The sequence below is a fragment of the Anomaloglossus baeobatrachus genome, chromosome 11, assembly GCF_048569485.1.
Source record: "Anomaloglossus baeobatrachus isolate aAnoBae1 chromosome 11, aAnoBae1.hap1, whole genome shotgun sequence".
Classification (NCBI taxonomy): Eukaryota; Metazoa; Chordata; class Amphibia; order Anura; family Aromobatidae; genus Anomaloglossus; species Anomaloglossus baeobatrachus.
In genome coordinates this window covers 31010330-31028693 of record NC_134363.1, presented here as the reverse complement: position 1 = coordinate 31028693, position 18364 = coordinate 31010330, and the positions used below count along the sequence as shown (strand labels likewise).

The 18364-nt window shown below is 45.3% G+C and overlaps 1 protein-coding gene across 1 annotated transcript; it reads right to left on the bottom strand.

Moving 5' to 3' along the window:
- Nucleotides 1-2848: 2848 nt before the first annotated feature.
- On the bottom strand, nt 2849-15906 carry LOC142255775 (uncharacterized). Its single transcript, XM_075327222.1, has 4 exons — nt 15741-15906; nt 10892-11011; nt 4267-4407; nt 2849-3268 (listed from the first exon to the last, which is right to left on the bottom strand). The coding sequence occupies exons 1-4, from the start codon at nt 15904-15906 to the stop codon at nt 3090-3092; spliced, it is 606 nt and encodes a 201-aa protein (XP_075183337.1). The 3' UTR covers nt 2849-3089.
- Nucleotides 15907-18364: the final 2458 nt, after the last annotated feature.

The following is an 18364-nucleotide window of genomic DNA, read 5'->3' as shown; positions in this document are numbered from 1 at the left end:
AGATGACCATGAAACTAAGGACACTGTAAAGGAACCGGAGGCACTAGTAGCTATATATTCTAAAACTGCCTCTCCATGTTCTAGCTTCATGATTAGTGTAGTGGTACTTGGGCACAAGAAATGACGAAGACCAGTTTGTGGCCTGCATGCTGAGGAGGAAGATGTTTCAGTTTGGAGTGTTGCAAGCAGACATCTACCACGTCCTTGCCCTGAAGCAGCTACATAACCTGCAGCACCACCATATCCCTGTCCCTGTCCCCTATTAGATGTTCTCCTCATTCTTTGGTATACAAACAAGTTCAGATTACTAGATGGTCTGTATACAGAGAACGATTATAAGAAAGCCTGTCGGCAGCTATTTTTGACCGCTACGCAAAGCTGTGATTCAACGTGGTATGAGATTTCAGAACTACTTACACAGCAAGGCACACTGTACAAACTCTGGTTTTTGATAGATTGAGATAATAGATTTCACCGCCTATACGCTGCTACTTTTGACCGCTACGCTAAGCTGCGTGATGCTGCGCTGTATTTGATTTTGTATTACATGCACCTATCTATGTCCTTCACTCCAACAGCGTACATACACTCTCTATTCTAGTCAAGGAAAAACAGCAACGCGGCCCATGATCCGGTCTTTTTACAGTCTGAGTGATGGGTTGCGCCGTCCAATCACAGCCATGTCAATACTTGACATACAGTAGCTGACTTGGAGTCTTGCTGCAGCCATGGAGTTTGTGTTTTTATCCTTTTCCCCAATGTCTGTCTTCCTTCCCTTCATGTTGTATTAGTGCAGCTGTAGGACTAGTGTTCCTTGCCGGCTAGCTCACTAGCCAGGGTTAATTGCAGGGCCTGTTAGGGTTCAAGGTAACCTGCTTGGCGACAGGTAGAAAGAACCTGTATAGGGCTGTCTACAGATTACAGGGTATGGCTGCATGTGAGTGCCGGAGGTGGCCCAACTTCCCCCTAACTAGCGCCAGGGCCCACCATTGTTAAAGTGCCCCAAGTGTTCCCCCTTTTGTATGTTATGTTTTTGTAGTGCGTCAGTCATCCATAGATCTGAGTGCAACTGTCACGCTGTGTGCACAGACATATCATACGTCATGCATGACAGAAAGGGGCCATGGGCAATAGCTTAACTACAGGAAAAACAAGGTGAGTGCATAAAATGTTTCAAAGCATCACCAACCTACTTTCTTGGTTTGCTCTTCTCTGTATATTTTAGTCGTGGCAAGCTTTTAAAGTCATGACTTGTTGCATGTATGTTTAGCAGTAAAACAACTTGTAGGCAGGGGCATAACGCATTTGCAGAAGGTGCAACAGTGGCTCGGCCCTCGCAAGAAGGAGGGGCCGCCGACGCTAGCGGCTATTACAGCTGGATATGCGTATGACGACTCACCAAGTACCTGCACAGCAATATATGCCACCGGCCACTCAAGGATCGGCAGCTGACATACTTTTCTTTGCATGTGTTAACAGACGCAAAATGGGGAGCATTATTACAGAATGGACCCAGGATGGGGGACATTATACCAGGAAAGGGCCCAGGATGTGGGACATATATTACTGGAAGGGGCCAGAAGGGGACATTACACCAGGATGGGGGACATTATTACTGAAAGTAGCCCAGGATGGGGAACATTACACCAGGATGGCGGAAATAATTACTTAAAGGGGCAGAGGATGGGTGATTTTAGAACAGAAGGGGCCCAGAATGGAAAACATTATTACTAGAAGGGGCAGAGGAAGGGGAACATTATAGCAGGAAAGGGCGCAGAATGGGAACATTATTAGTAGAAGGGGCAGAGTATGGGGGACATTAAAGCAGGAAGGGGCTCAGAATGGGAAACATTCTTACTAGAAGGGGCAGAGGATGGGGGACACTATAGCAGGAAGGGGCTCAGAATGGGAAATATTATTACTAGAAGGGACAGAGAATGGGGGACATTATAGCAGGAAGGGGCCCAGAATGGGAAACATGATTACTAGAAGCGGCAGAGGATGGAGGACATATATTACTGGAAGGGGCCAGAATGGGGACATTTCACCGGGATGGGGCACATTATTACTGAAAGTAGCCCAGGATGGGGAACATTACACCAGCATGGCGGAAATAATTACTGAAAGGGGCAGAGGATGGGTGATTTTACAACAGGAAGGGGCCCAGAATGGGAAACATTATTACTAGAAGGGGCAGAGGATGGGGGACATTATAGCAGGAATGGGCTCAGAATGGGAAACATTATTACTAGAAGAGGCAGAGGATGGGGGACATATTATAGCAGGAAGGGGCTCAGAATGGGAAACATTATTACTAGAAGGGGCAGAGAATGGGGGATATTATAGCAGGAAGGGGTTCAGAATGGGAAACATTATTACTAGAAGGGGCAGAGGATGGGGAAAATTATAGCAGGAATGGGCTCAGAATGGAAAACATTATTACTAGAAAGGACAGAGAATGGGAGACATTACAGCAGGAAGGGGTCCAGATAGAGAAACATTATTATTAGAAGGGGCACAAGATGGGGGACATTATAGCAGGAAGGAACCCAGGGTAGGTGCCCTTAGTACAGGATGTGGACATTATTACATTATGGGGGGTGGAATACGTATGTCTTAACCCTAGTTACTTGTTTTCTATGGTAGATTTCTATGGTTGCGCGTTCTAAGGTTTATAGGATTAAGGATGCTACATGGGTTAATACCTCTGACCAACATTTAGGTGTTGGCCCAAGTCCATATTTTGCACTGGAGCCTATCGGACTGTAGTTACACCACTGGTTGTAGGTTTTTATCATGTCGTGATCAATTCATCAGGAAAAACAGCATGGATATAAAAATATGACGCTTTATTTTAAATCATTCATTAAAGAAAACTTTTAGATACAGAGATGATTCCAAGCCAACGAAACATCAACCCAAAAGTCCAACTGCAAGAGCATGAGAAGCGGTGGAGGTCGGAGTATGTTCATTACTTAAGAATTTCGATATTCGATACCAGGTTTACTGTAGGAAGATCTGACAACCTCGGGGAAGATCAGCATCGGACACGGGAAGATCAGCATCGGACACACGCTCCTCTGAAGACTCTACAAAAGCCATCTCACCAGGAGAATACACACAACGGTCGGAGTCAGGACGGCTCTGTAGATGCTTATGTCGCCGTTGGTGCAGAAAATTGAACTTTGGGGCATCATGTCATATGGAAAGGCGCGAAGATCACAGAAGTCCTTTGTTGCACACCCCCGAGAGATTGAGTCAGTATTTCCTGCAGAGATTTTATAGTTTTGTTAGTACATAAAGTTACTTTAAGAATTGTCTCAATACTCTAGGTTCTGCACAGTTAACAGGGTCTCCAAAGAAATCCATCTATGACTACCTTTTAATGAGTTGCAGTACCTGAGAATGACCACTACACAGTGTGTGGAGCTTTGGTGTTTCCGCCTCTGTACAGCTAACAGCTGATTGGTGGAGCTGCCCGGTGTCAGATCTCCTCTAATCTGATATTGATAACCAACTATAGGTCATTAATATCATAGTCATAGAACATGTTTCTTCCGGACACGGTGATATCAAACTTGTGTAGTATTTTCGTATAATTTTTTAGTGATTTAAAAAAATTCACAGGTCTACAAAAATGAGAAAACTTGGTTTGTGGCGCCATGTTCCCAGATCCGTATCGATGCACTTTGTGAGGTCTTGTTTTTTGTGTATGGGAAGCTGATGTTTTTAGGGTTAAGGTTTAGCTTTTGGTGCTACCATAAGTGTTCCTTAAAGGGAGTCTGACAGTAGTTTTTTGCTATTTATTCTGAGAGCAGCATAATGTAGGGGCAGAGAACCTGATTCCAACGATGTGTCACTTACTCAGCATCTTGCTGTAGTTTTAGTACAATGAATGTTTTCTTAGCATGGGAATCATTACTGCTGGACTAGGTATCACTACAAGGCAGTCCAGCTAATCTGTGTAACCCCGCCCCTCCCCACTGATTGGTAGCTTGCTGACACTGTACACAGGAAGCTGCCAATCAGGGTTGTGGGCGGGGTTATACACATCTCACTATTGTTAGTTCTGGATATTTGAATATAATCTGCTCTGCCATTGTCTATTTTGAAAGAGGGACCACTTGACAAAACCCCAATCTTTAGGCTCAAAATTGGGCTCTAATAATAAAATGAAAAAAACCCCAAAACAACAAAATTATAGACACAACTAAGAAAAAAGAATTTCTCCTGGCAAAAGATACCACAAAATCTGAAAGAAGTTACCTGCTTCTCCTGTTGTTATGAGGACGCACTGATTCTGATCTTCGGTGCACCCAATGGCTTCGGAAGACTTACACGAATTGGAGTTGAAGGACTGGCAGGATGGACACATCACACCGTTAGGCACAGAGCTGATGGGGGGTGCTATCATGGAAGAGAGTGGCAAAAAATTAAAAAAAATGGCACAATGCCTGGTTTTAAGTTCATGGAACATAAGGGGATTATCCAAGATTACAATATTGATGGACTATTCCTAGGATCGAGGTTTTTTATAACGGAAGACTCTAATTTATGGCACTGTTTGATCATAGGTCTCCACTGTAAATAGACATGTGCCCAATACACATTTTGTATTGCTCCTGTAATGAACCAAAAGGGGGAGCATGAACAGCAGGAGAGTGCTAGGTAGGGATTTTGTAGCGCTCCTGAAACCATCAGGGTGCTACAAGGTTCTGCATCCCCACCAGGATGCAGGGCCTACCCCCTTAGGGACCCAGAACCCCAGTGCCGGTACCAACAAAAACCCAGGTAATCTCAGTTTTCCCCAACAATCCCCCATACAATGGTATTTAGCTAGGGTCGCACCAATGGATGGCCGCCTAGAGGTGGAGCCAATCCAGTCCACTAGTTGACCAGGTTGGAGGGGCAGACTGTGGAGAGTAGTCAGAACTGCTGTGACTGTTGAATGTGTCAGACAGCAGGAGTGTGAAGGTGGAAGCAAAATGACGTCCTGACTCGGGTTAACGGTGACCTGGTACTCAAGAGAAGTGGTTGCCGGTGGAGTACGGTGGAGTACTCCCAGAACTACACACCGACAGGGTACAGGACCCTAGGACAGGAAAGAGCTTCCAGACGACCTGTTAACACCTGCACAGCAAAGGGGACCATCAAGGACCTTGCTGACCCTAAAGAATCCGAAGACTCAGTAGCAAAGGGAGAACCAGGGACAGGACCAGAGACTCCAACCCCACAGGGTTCACGCTACCGTCAGGTGGACATAATTGGACAAACCACAGAGCGGGGACCCCCAGTGTTCTATACCACGGGGACCCACTTACCAGAGACAGGTGCAGGGGAAGAAGGTACCAGAGAACCAGATTGGCACTGGCATGAAGGGGACCTGGAGGCGAAACCAGCCGGCCTCGGGCAACCAGTTACCATCTTCAGCAGTGAGTAAACCAGTTGCACTGAATACTTGTGTGGACTCCCACTACACCATACACCCGCTGGGGCAAAACCCTACTTGCGTAGGGACTACCAATCTAGCTGCAATGCCATTAGCCCCAGTAGAGACATTCTGCAGCGGCGGCTCCCTACACTTAACCGCAACACCGCAAGTGGCGTCACATATCAACTTTACTAAACAATCCCCTGTAAATATCCCCCATTACAAAAAGGGCCCAGGGCACGGAACTGGGTAACGGCTAGCACCGTGACATTCTCAAGAGAGACACTGCCCGGAACCGAGTACCCCATATCCCATGGTGCTACAATTCCCCACTCGATGGCACTAGACTTAGCAAACCAGCAGGAGGAGCCGAAGCAACAGGAGACTGATGACAGCAATCCTCAACTAGAGGGCACAAGTCGTCCCACTGGAAGAAGTGGATGGTCGTATGGGCCGGGGTCAGAATCAGGAGATCGACGAGATACTAAGGGTCAGATGGAAACAGGGTCCAGGGAGAACCGAGTCAGGAGCCGAGAGGAAATGTCAAAGACAGGGGAAGTGCGGAAACCAGAGTTTATAGACAAGCCGAAGTTGGGAGTCGGGAGAGCAGGTAATAGCAGGGAGTACAGGAGGACGTAACAACAGAGGAGGGAGGATGGGAGTCAGAGAGGAAGGGAGGCTGTCAGGACGGAAAGCAGAGGGGACGGAAAGTCAGGACGAGCAGCAGGGAGAACGTACACAGTCAGTACAGGAGGTGGGAGTGTAGACACAGTCAGGATGGGATGAATGTAAACAAGACAGGAGACAGGATCAGAAATTACAAGGGACCAGGCTCACACTGCAGAGCAGAATTATAACTGGCACTCTATGAACGGAAGTGCCCAGAAGATAAAGGCACCGTAATCCTGTGAACAAGGCACAGAGGGGGGGGGGGCCTTCCCCGGGGCATTACGGTTCCTAACTAGAGATGAGCGGACTCACAGATAACCGGGATTGGGGCAGTCTCTGTTAAAAAAATTTAAAATCCAGTTCTGATTCGGAATCTGATTCCCATATATATCTATGGGGACTAGAGTCCGGGGATTAAAAATTGTAATGGAAGGGACGGGGGGATGGCAGCGCGTGCGCTGTATTCACCGAGGCTCTGTGTCATGGCTGTGTACTCCTTCCAGGTCATGGATTTGTGGCACCTCAATGGCCTGATTGTCACAGTAGTGTTGCCCCCACAGAGGGGTTAATACTAAGCCTGGAAGCAAGCGAGGGGTCCCTTGGTCAGTAAGTACCTACATTCAACACAGTTCGTACTCTGGGCCTGCAGAGGGAGCTCTAAACCTGGTGTTCTGGGCAGCTTTCCAGAAGCTCTGACCTGGGGGAGGAGTTAGAGGAGTGACAGTTGGAGAGAGAGGAGTTCGAGCTAGGAGTTTGAGGAGAGCAGACTGGTTTTCCTGTGGTCGGGGAGCTGAGAGCAGCTTGGCCTAGGGGAACGGCGTCTGACAAAGAGACAAAAAGGAGGAAGACTCTGGGGAGTGGAGCTAAGCCGGCTCACCCCAGAAGGCCACGCTAGAAACCGGACACCGGAGTCCGTGGCTGCTTGGGTACTCGAGCCCAGGTAGCTAAATCCAGAGGGCAGGAGAATTACAAGTCTCCTAGCCCTCACAGACCACCTGAAGGCAAAGCCGCAGATTAGGGACCGGGAGCCGCTGTCAGCAAAGCGGTACCTGCGACAGCCTGCGCAGCCTGCCATACGAGTGAGAGGTGAGAGAATTACCACAAGTGACAGAGGAGAGGGCCTCAGCCTAGCTAACGCAGCGGGGGTCCTGAAAACCAGGAAGGAGCGTAGCAGGTAGGCCTCACACCCACCAGGCCAAGGAGGCTTCCCCAACTGCTTCCAGCCTATTCGGGCCACCATCATCACTACCTGTACCAGTGTCCCAGGACTTCCTCACTGGTTACCAAGTAAAGTAAAAGGTAACGAAATTGCAGTCCTTGTCTGTTATTGTCCACATTCCTGGCCCTGCACCCTGAAGCCCACCAGTTGCCCTAAAATTGACTCTCCAATGGTTGCCTCGGGGTCCTGCTCCACCTGTGGGGAGCAATATCACCTCAGCTGCGCCATCATCATCTGCCACAGGGAATACACAGCGCTGCGGCGGCCCACATAGCCGCAGTACCACAGGTGGCGTCACAAACTTTCACTTTTAACTACAACTCCCACCATCATAATCATCACCCCTTTATTATTGAAAGACACCGCCAGGGTCATGGACCCGGGCCATGCCGCTGTGACATCACCGGACTAGTACGGCCCGGTAACGGGTATCCCCTGGCCCTGGAGCTGGGCGTGTCACATTCACTTCTGGAGCTAATTGAATATGCACTACTTTCCCTGCCACTAGCGCCTGTGATTGCTTGCAGTCAGACGTTCCCCCATTGTGAGTGACAGTGTATGTGACGCTTCCACTCACAGGAACTATATAGATCATGCAGTAAAAATACATATTTAAATAAAACATTTGTCACAGCGTCCCCCAAATTATGATATCCAGCACAGATAAAGCCCACAGCTACAGGCTGCAGCCCCCAGCCGTGTGCTTATCTTGGCTGTGTATCAAAATAAGAGGGACCGCATGCAACTCTTTTCCTAAGTATTAAGTATTTAAATAAATAAATATTTAAAAAAAAACAAGGTGCGATTCCCCCCAATTTTGATACCCAGCCATGATAAAGCCCGACAGCTGGGGGCTGTTATTATCAGGCTGGGGAAGCAGGAGCATCATTCATTTACATTACTATATCATTGGTGCATTAAAGTAAATTAAAGAGAAAAAATGAAGGAAATGATGTAACTTACATGCAGGAAGAGGAGGGTTACAGTTGTCCGTATCACAACAAGAAGAGGCCACATAGATTGTTTCTTGTTTTATGGAAAAACTCCCCTTGATGTTACATTCACGTGGATGTGAGCATGACCTTTGAAAGAACGAAGAAGCACCTGTAAATGGACCCAAAGAAAATAATTACTGAAGGAAAAAAAATTCTCAAGTGTCCGGAGGAAAGAAAAGAACGTCCAGAAACCTCTTCTAAAATAGCACCCAAAATAGTTCTGATTTCCTTAAAGCGCACCAATCATCAGGATTTTCGTATATAACCTAAAGCCTGTGCAATACTGGCACTATCAGGCTGATCCTATACATACCTTTAGTGGTCAGCTCGGAAAAGTTAAAAGTAAGTAAAGTTTAAAGTAAAGTAAAGTAAAGTTTAAAATAAAGTTTAAAGTAAGTAAAAGTAAAGTTTATAAAATCACCAGCTTCTTGAGTGACAGCAGCTGAAGATCAGATAATATCTAGGGGAGCATGCATAGTTATCCCCTCCCCATGTTAGAAATAGCATAAGTATGATACAATCGATTTAATTTTGACTTGCAGGACCTGTATGAGATTATACCCATGTGACCAAAAAGGGCGGGGCCTCATCCAACATAGCTGATACCAGGAAGCAACATTTTTCTGTCGCCCCTTCCGGTCACATGGGTATGACCTCACCACAGGTCCTGCAAGGCAAAAGTAAATCGATTGTATAATACTTTTGCTAATTCTAACAGGGGGAGGGGATAACTATGAATTCCCCCCAGATATTATCTGTTCCTCAGCTGCTGTCACTCAAGAAGCTGCCGATTTTATAAACTTTACTTTCTTGGATTTCAAAACCTAAACATCCGAGCTGATCACTACAGGTATGTATAGAATCAGCCTGAGAATGCCGGTATAGCACTGGCTTTAGGTTATATAGGAAAATCCTGGTGGTTGGTTCCCTTTAATGTCTGTTGATTAGTCCAAACAATTGTCTCCATTTCTGCCATAACATTCATAGGCTGGATAGTGCAGTGCACTACTTAAGTAGTGCAGTTCATTATGGTGTTTCCTTTGAAAATAAGACACTGTCTTATCTTATTTTTTGCCCCAAAAAATGTGCTAGGGCTTATTTTTGGGGGAGGGCATATTTTTAGGGAAACATGGGTAGGGGGTATGTTTACGCCCCAGAAAAGGCAGAACCCCCTCCCCAGGAGAATCATACTTACCACTTCCCAAGCTTCTGTGTGACTTCCAGATCCTCCTGCGACCCACAGTTGGCGCTCTCAGCAGGAATGCTCCACAGTGCTCCTCCGTTGCTTCCGGATGGCACGCTCACACACAGGTCAGATCGCACATATGCACATACAGACAATATCCACTAATATCATATTGCTTCCAGATGGAAGGAAGACCTTGAACGCAATGTAATAGAAAGCAAGGACCTGCGGTGGAATGGCTTGAGAAGAAGACCAAAGAGTATGGAAGGCTCGAAAGGTCTCCTGAGGATCACCACTGGCACAAGAAGGCTAACTTAAGGATTACAAGATGTATCATCAAAAAATCATCAAAGAAATATGAGCCATAAAGTGCACTCCAGAAAGAAGACTTTAAACAGTATCTATGATTATTAAAGTGCTGCAGATATTATATATACATCTTCAAAGAACCAAGAAAAACAAATATTGATTAAAAAAGTTGTCCAAAAACAGAATGAATAACCCTAATCACATGGAAAAATAATCACCATAAGGCCCTAAGCAATAAGCAACAAGATGTAAGGTGCAGAAAACCAAAATAGTGGTGTCAGTAATAATATCAACTGACTATAGGAGGCAGCTCAGTAACACATAAAGCACAAGGGGATCTCTGAAATGGTATACAATAGCAAAAACAGTATAAAATAGTCCCAAATGGAACCAGAATCAATATGCAATAGAAGAGATCACCTGCGCTGCTGGATACTAGCCAATACACAGGAGGTTTTTAACCCAGAGAGAAGCGGTAGAGTAGGTACCCAGTATATGAGATATGCCTTGACGTGGCTACTGGGCAGATATAGAAATGGGCCAATTTTGTATCCTAAATGTCTCACTTTTTCCTAGATTTCCTTAAGCAGTAATGCATATCTATATTCTTGCATTCATTGGTTGCATGCTTTAGCATTTCAGAGTGCAACTGTCTTTTTTGTTATTTTATGTCATGTTCGGTTTTGCACCTGTTCAGACTGCATTTTGGGAGTGACATCAGTCTTTTTGTCTAGATTATGGAGTCATGCCCTCTGACTGTTCACCCCTCCCCCATTAGCCACAGGTGATTTTATTCTCCATAGCAGGAACCTACTCGCCCATACACAAGAGGTTTTTAACCCAGAGAGAGGCGGTAGAGTAGGTACCCAGTATACGAGCTATGCCTTGACGTGGCTACTGGGCAGATACAGAAATGGCCATTTTTGTATACTAAATATCTCAATTTTTCCTCGATTTCCTTAACATTTCAGAGTGCAGCTGTCTTTTTTGTTATTATATGTCATGTTCGGTTTTGCACCTGTTCAGCTTGCATGTTGGGAGTGACGTCAGTCTTTTTGTCCGTGTTTTATCCCATAACTTACCACCAGCACTGTTTCCAAAGTAGAAAGATTTACAGACAAAGCCGGCAGGACAAGTCTTGCTGTTTCCTTGGCACGTTGTGGAAGACTCAGATGAGCACTGTATGCATGAAAGTGCATGGCCTAAAAAAATAGAGAATTTTATTTTTAATGACCCCCATTCTATACTGTTAAGAAGGTGAGATGGCTGATTAATAAGTATCATAGATGAGACCACCTTTTTCTGTCTCAGTTTGCCCAAAACTTTAAGTCAACAAGTTTGAAAAAGTTTGGGAGCAAGAAGATAAAGCTTAAAGTGGTTTTCCCACTACTAGTGTGACACCCTTTCTTTTATCCTAACTCTTCCTAACTAACACTTTCCTTATATACTTCTGCTGTCTACTCTGCTGCTGGAAGCTGATCTCCAACGGGGTCGTAAATACCTTTATTGTTGTTGCTGCTTTGATACTTTTGGCTGCAGACCGGATTCAGACCAAATGAGCAGGACCATGAGGTCTGTTCTTGGGGATAAATGCTATCCTCTTTTTACCTTTTGTGAGTCCTGAGTTGGTCACTGTTGAGTTATTGAGTGATGGGAAGTAGAATCGTCATCATACATCTATGGGATACAAACTATAGAGGTGATAAGGGATCCTGGTAAGAGGGTCCCCAAAACAGATTTCCTATATTGCACTTCTAGAATAACTTTTTTTGAGCTCTCTCTACATTTTTAGGTTGGAAGCAGTGGAATAGATAGGGCTGGTTAGTGGACCTATGTAGCTGCTCTGGCAGATGGGCTCTTCTTCCTGGCTCATGGAGCATGCTCACCTTATAGTTCTCTGTAACACCAATAAAGGCGTCCCCGCACTGTCCTGCCCCAGTCCCCTGGTGGAGACGTCAGTTCTCTCACCTTCGTGGTCGTTGTGTGGTGGCTGACCCATCCTCAGTTCATCCTCCCATCTCCCAGGGCCTGCACACACCACACAGGCCTCCTGGGAATGCCTGTAGGGTGCGCATGCGGCCACACTCCTTTTCTTAAAGGATCAGTGTGCCCTGACCCGGAAGTGCCTCTCAGGTCAGCTGAGAGGTTTCAGGTATTTAAGGCACCTTCCCCTTAAGGGAGGTGCCTGGGCAACGAATTAGTTACATTGCTGGTTGTCAGGTCCTTAGTTCTTCTGTCGCTGCTGCTGTTATTATGCTATATTCTGCTGCTGACGCGTATCTGTGTTTCAGTGCTTTAACAGCTGCTGCTGCTACTCTCCACACTGGCCAGCTACCACAATACCTGCTGCTGCAAGTATCTACGCCGATCGCTGCTGCCATATCCATCCATCCATCCTTACTGGACAGAACCATGACTTTGCCCGCTGCTGCTGTCACTTCAATCAGAAACTGTACTGTATCGGTGGGGCGGTACAGCAGATCCCCTGGGGCTGCCTTCTGCAGGGTTGTTTGCCAGCGTGTATGCCTGCTGCAACCTCCAGTGACAGTAGTGAAGACTTGGTGGTCGGTCCAGGCACAAGAATGGTATATTTGGTCCTGTGGATCCACCAATACCGTGCTTGCCCCGCGAGCATAATAGGCTCGCTCACAAAAGCGTATACATTGGATGAGTGCTATAGGATGTTTTATCGGACCAATGTTATACTATGGGCCAATGCCGATCAGTGTTTTATTCCCATGCTGATTTGGCATGCTGCGATTTGCAGTGCAAATCGGATGGCGCACACCCACTCCAGTCTATGGGTGCATGGAAAACATCAGCCTGCAATCGGATGACTTCTACAGACTCACAGAATGGAGAACAGGGAGAAATTTTGTTCTCCATATTTTCCTCACCTGTGATCCGATTCTCTAATGTGAGAGAATTGGATCCCACTAAGCCAACAATCGGATCAAACTTGAATCAGAGAATCATCTACATAATTGATCCGATTCTCTCGCAGGAGAGAATCAATGCTCGGGAGACCCCAACCTTAATAACAGTGGATGCTAATAGGGTATACAAACATGTCTCATCTATGGGGGCTGAAGGAGTAAAACTTCCTAATAAGTCCATATACACCAAAGTGGTCCATAGTGGGAATCCTGAGGTTGTCTTCCTGAGAAAACACACAACATAGTATACAGGTATACAGCCGCTCACCTGTAGTAATGTAGATGGATAATATCGCCCAGATGCTCAGTAGGATCTTCATGATGGAGCAGACTCGGATGGACCCTGGTTCCTCTCATCTCTCCTGTGGTTATGAGTCAGGATCAGTATATAAAGGGCTAGTGCATGAAAATGCAATTAATAGCATGGTATTACATAAGTCAATAGATATATAAATAATTCACATGGGAAAACCCCATTTCCTTAAAGGAAACTAATTATTAAAAAGAACTTCAGATATTTTCTAAGAAACGTTCGCGAATATTGGAAGGTATACTAAGCGTAGCACTCCGATTGTAACTTTCCCTGGTACACCTCCACTCTCCATCATGTTCGGTCCGGATAGACCAATCACTGGTTGTGGACATACTTCTCTATATATTATTTTTTGTATGCCTCTGGTAAATCCTTAGGATTTGGTGATGCCCTCCATAAAAATCTTTTTTTTCCCTGTAGATTACAATATATTATCCAGATTGTACCGTGTGTCTTCTTGAGTACACAAACTAAAACCATTCATTCCTTCCATGTGACAGAGATACGTCGAGGAGGAGGAGGACACCATGTTTCATATCTTCTAGTCTTGTGTCTTTAAAGATGACGTCCAATGGATTATTTCTCAATTTATGGGCATCCAATTCTCTATGGGGGTAAGAATACAAAAAAGAACATATATCCCTCAACCAGCCCCAACTGTACTTCAGTATGGTCCAATATAGGTAACAGAGGTCTGTTAGACATGTTTTGTTTTTTTTTAGCATGTACACATTTTTATATGTAAATGCTAGGGATGATTAAACAAATCAGAATGAGTTCAATTTGTTTTTGAATTTACAGAAAAATTCATATTAAACAAGATCTTTATTTCCATGAATTCCATCAATATGGTGGGTGGGATAGGAAGGAAGACTGTTCTGCTTCTCCACCAATTCTTTGATCGGTTCTTCTATGACGTCTGTTCCGCTTCACCTTCTACCACTGATTCTTTGATCGGCTCTTCTATGACATCTGTTCTGCTTTACCTTCCACCATCATTTCTTTGATCGGCTCTTCTCTGACGTCTGTTCCACTTCATCTTCCACCACCAATTCTTTGATCGGCTCTTCTATGACGTCTGTTCCACTTCACCTTAGACCACCAATTCTTTGATCGGCTCTTCTTTAACGTCTGTTCCACTTCCCCTTCCACCACCAATTCTTTGATCGGCTCTTCTTTAACGTCTGTTCCACTTCACCTTCCACCACCAATTCTTTAATCGGCTCTTCTATGATGTCTGTTCCATTTCACCTTCTACCACTGATTCTTTGATCGGCTCTTCTATGACATCTGTCCTGCTTTACCTTCCACCATCATTTCTTTGATCGGCTCTTCTATGACGTCTGTTCCACTTCACCTTCCACCACCAATTCTTTGATCGGCTTTTCTTTAACGTCTGTTCCACTTCACCTTCCACCACCAATTCTTTAATCGGCTCTTCTATGATGTCTGTTCCGCTTCACCTTCTACCACTGATTCTTTGATCGGCTCTTCTATGACATCTGTTCTGCTTTACCTTCCACCATCATTTCTTTAATCGGCTCTTCTCTGACGTCTGTTCCACTTCATCTTCCACCACCAATTCTTTGATCGGCTTTTCTTTAACGTCTGTTCCACTTCACCTTCCACCACCAATTCTTTAATCGGCTCTTCTATGATGTCTGTTCCGCTTCACCTTCTACCACTGATTCTTTGATCGGCTCTTCTATGACATCTGTTCTGCTTTACCTTCCACCATCATTTCTTTGATCGGCTCTTCTCTGACGTCTGTTCCACTTCATCTTCCACCACCAATTCTTTGATCAGCTCTTCTATGACGTCTGTTCCGCTTCACCTTCCACCACCAATTCTTTGATCGGCTCTTCTTTAACGTCTGTTCCACTTCACCTTCCACCACCAATTCTTTAATCGGCTCTTCTATGATGTCTGTTCCGCTTCACCTTCTACCACTGATTCTTTGATCGGCTCTTCTATGACGTCTGTTCTGCTTTACCTTCCACCATCATTTCTTTGATCGGCTCTTCTATAACGTCTCTTCCATTTCATCTTCCACCACCAATTCTTTGATCGGCTCTTCTCTGACGTCTGTTCCGCTTCACCTTCCACCACCAATTCTTTGATCGGCTCTTCTTTAACGTCTGTTCTACTTCACCTTCCACCACCAATTCTTTAATCGGCTCTTCTATAATGTCTGTTCCGCTTCACCTTCTACCACTGATTCTTTGATCGGCTCTTCTTTAACGTCTCTTCCATTTCATATTCCACCACCAATTCTTTGATCGGCTCTTCTCTGACGTCTGTTCCGCTTCACCTTCCACCACCAATTCCTTGATCGGCTCTTCTTTAACGTCTGTTCCACTTCACCTTCCACCACCAATTCTTTAATCGGCTCTTCTATGATGTCTGTTCCGCTTCACCTTCTACCACTGATTCTTTGATCGGCTCTTCTATGACATCTGTTCTGCTTTACCTTTCACCATCATTTCTTTGATCGGCTCTTCTCTGACGTCTGTTCCACTTCATCTTCCACCACCAATTCTTTGATCGGCTCTTCTATGACGTCTGTTCTGCTTCACCTTCCACCACCAATTCTTTAATCGGCTCTTCTATAACGTCTCTTCCACTTCATCTTCCACCACCAATTCTTTGATCGGCTCTTCTATGACGTTTGTTCCGCTTCACCTTCCACTACCAATTCTTTGATCGGCTCTTCTATGACGTCTGTTCCACTTCCTCTTCCACCACCAATTCTTTGATCGGCTCTTCTATGACGTCTGTTCCACTTCCTCTTCCACCACCAATTCTTTGATCGGCTCTTCTTTAACGTCTGTTCCACTTCACCTTCCATCACCAATTCTTTAATCGGCTCTTCTATGATGTCTGTTCCGCTTCACCTTCTACCACTGATTCTTTGATCGGCTCTTCTATGACGTCTGTTCTGCTTTACCTTCCACCACCAATTCTTTGATCGGCTCTTCTCTGACGTCTGTTCCGCTTCACCTTCCACCACCAATTCTTTGATCGGCTCTTCTTTAACGTCTGTTCCACTTCATCTTCCACCACCAATTCTTTGATCGGCTCTTCTATGACGTCTGTTCCACTTCCTCTTCCACCACCAATTCTTTGATCGGCTCTTCTATGATGTCTGTTCCACTTCCTCTTCCACCACCAATTCTTTGATCGGCTCTTCTTTAACGTCTGTTCCACTTCACCTTCCACCACCAATTCTTTAATCGGCTCTTCTATGATGTCTGTTCCATTTCACCTTCTACCACTGATTCTTTGATTGGCTCTTCTATGACGTCTGTCCTGCTTTACCTTCCACCATCATTTCTTTGATCGGCTCTTCTATAACGTCTGTTTCACTTCATTTTCCACCACCAATTCTTTGATCGGCTCTTCTATGACGTCTGTTCCACTTCCTCTTCCACCACCAATTCTTTGATCGGCTCTTCTTTAACGTCTGTTCCACTTCACCTTCCATCACCAATTCTTTAATCGGCTCTTCTATGATGTCTGTTCTGCTTCACCTTCTACCACTGATTCTTTGATCGGCTCTTCTATGACGTCTGTTCTGCTTTACCTTCCACCATCATTTCTTTGATCGGCTCTTCTCTGACGTCTGTTCCACTTCATCTTCCACCACCAATTCTTTGATCGGCTCTTCTCTGACGTCTGTTCCGCTTCACCTTCCACCACCAATTCTTTGATCGGCTCTTCTTTAACGTCTGTTCCACTTCATCTTCCACCACCAATTCTTTGATCGGCTCTTCTATGACGTCTGTTCCACTTCCTCTTCCACCACCAATTCTTTGATCGGCTCTTCTATGACGTCTGTTCCACTTCCTCTTCCACCACCAATTCTTTGATCGGCTCTTCTTTAACGTCTGTTCCACTTCACCTTCCATCACCAATTCTTTAATCGGCTCTTCTATGATGTCTGTTCCGCTTCACCTTCTACCACTGATTCTTTGATCGGCTCTTCTATGACGTCTGTTCTGCTTTACCTTCCACCATCATTTCTTTGATCGGCTCTTCTCTGACGTCTGTTCCACTTCATCTTCCACCACCAATTCTTTGATCGGCTCTTCTCTGACGTCTGTTCCGCTTCACCTTCCACCACCAATTCTTTGATCGGCTCTTCTTTAACGTCTGTTCCACTTCACCTTCCATCACCAATTCTTTAATCGGCTCTTCTATGATGTCTGTTCTGCTTCACCTTCTACCACTGATTCTTTGATCGGCTCTTCTATGACGTCTGTTCTGCTTTACCTTCCACCATCATTTCTTTGATCGGCTCTTCTCTGACGTCTGTTCCACTTCATCTTCCACCACCAATTCTTTGATCGGCTCTTCTCTGACGTCTGTTCCGCTTCACCTTCCACCACCAATTCTTTGATCGGCTCTTCTTTAACGTCTGTTCCACTTCATCTTCCACCACCAATTCTTTGATCGGCTCTTCTATGACGTCTGTTCCACTTCCTCTTCCACCACCAATTCTTTGATCGGCTCTTCTATGACGTCTGTTCCACTTCCTCTTCCACCACCAATTCTTTGATCGGCTCTTCTTTAACGTCTGTTCCACTTCACTTTCCATCACCAATTCTTTAATCGGCTCTTCTATGATGTCTGTTCCGCTTCACCTTCTACCACTGATTCTTTGATCGGCTCTTCTATGACGTCTGTTCTGCTTTACCTTCCACCATCATTTCTTTGATCGGCTCTTCTCTGACGTCTGTTCCACTTCATCTTCCACCACCAATTCTTTGATCGGCTCTTCTCTGACGTCTGTTCCGCTTCACCTTCCACCACCAATTCTTTGATCGGCTCTTCTTTAACGTCTGTTCCACTTCACCTTCCACCACCAATTCTTTAATCGGCTCTTCTATGATGTCTGTTCCATTTCACCTTCTACCACTGATTCTTTGATCGGCTCTTCTATGACGTCTGTCCTGCTTTACCTTCCACCATCATTTCTTTGATCGGCTCTTCTATAACGTCTGTTTCACTTCATTTTCCACCACCAATTCTTTGATCGGCTCTTCTATGATGTCTGTTCCACTTCACCTTCCACCACCAATTCTTTGATCGGCTCTTCTTTAACGTCTGTTCCACTTCACCTTCCACCACCAATTCTTTAATCGGCTCTTCTATGATGTCTGTTCTGCTTCACCTTCTACCACTGATTCTTTGATCGGCTCTTCTTTAACGTCTGTTCTACTTCACCTTCCACCACCAATTCTTTAATCGGCTCTTCTATGATGTCTGTTCCACTTCACCTTCTACCACCATTTCTTTGATCGGCT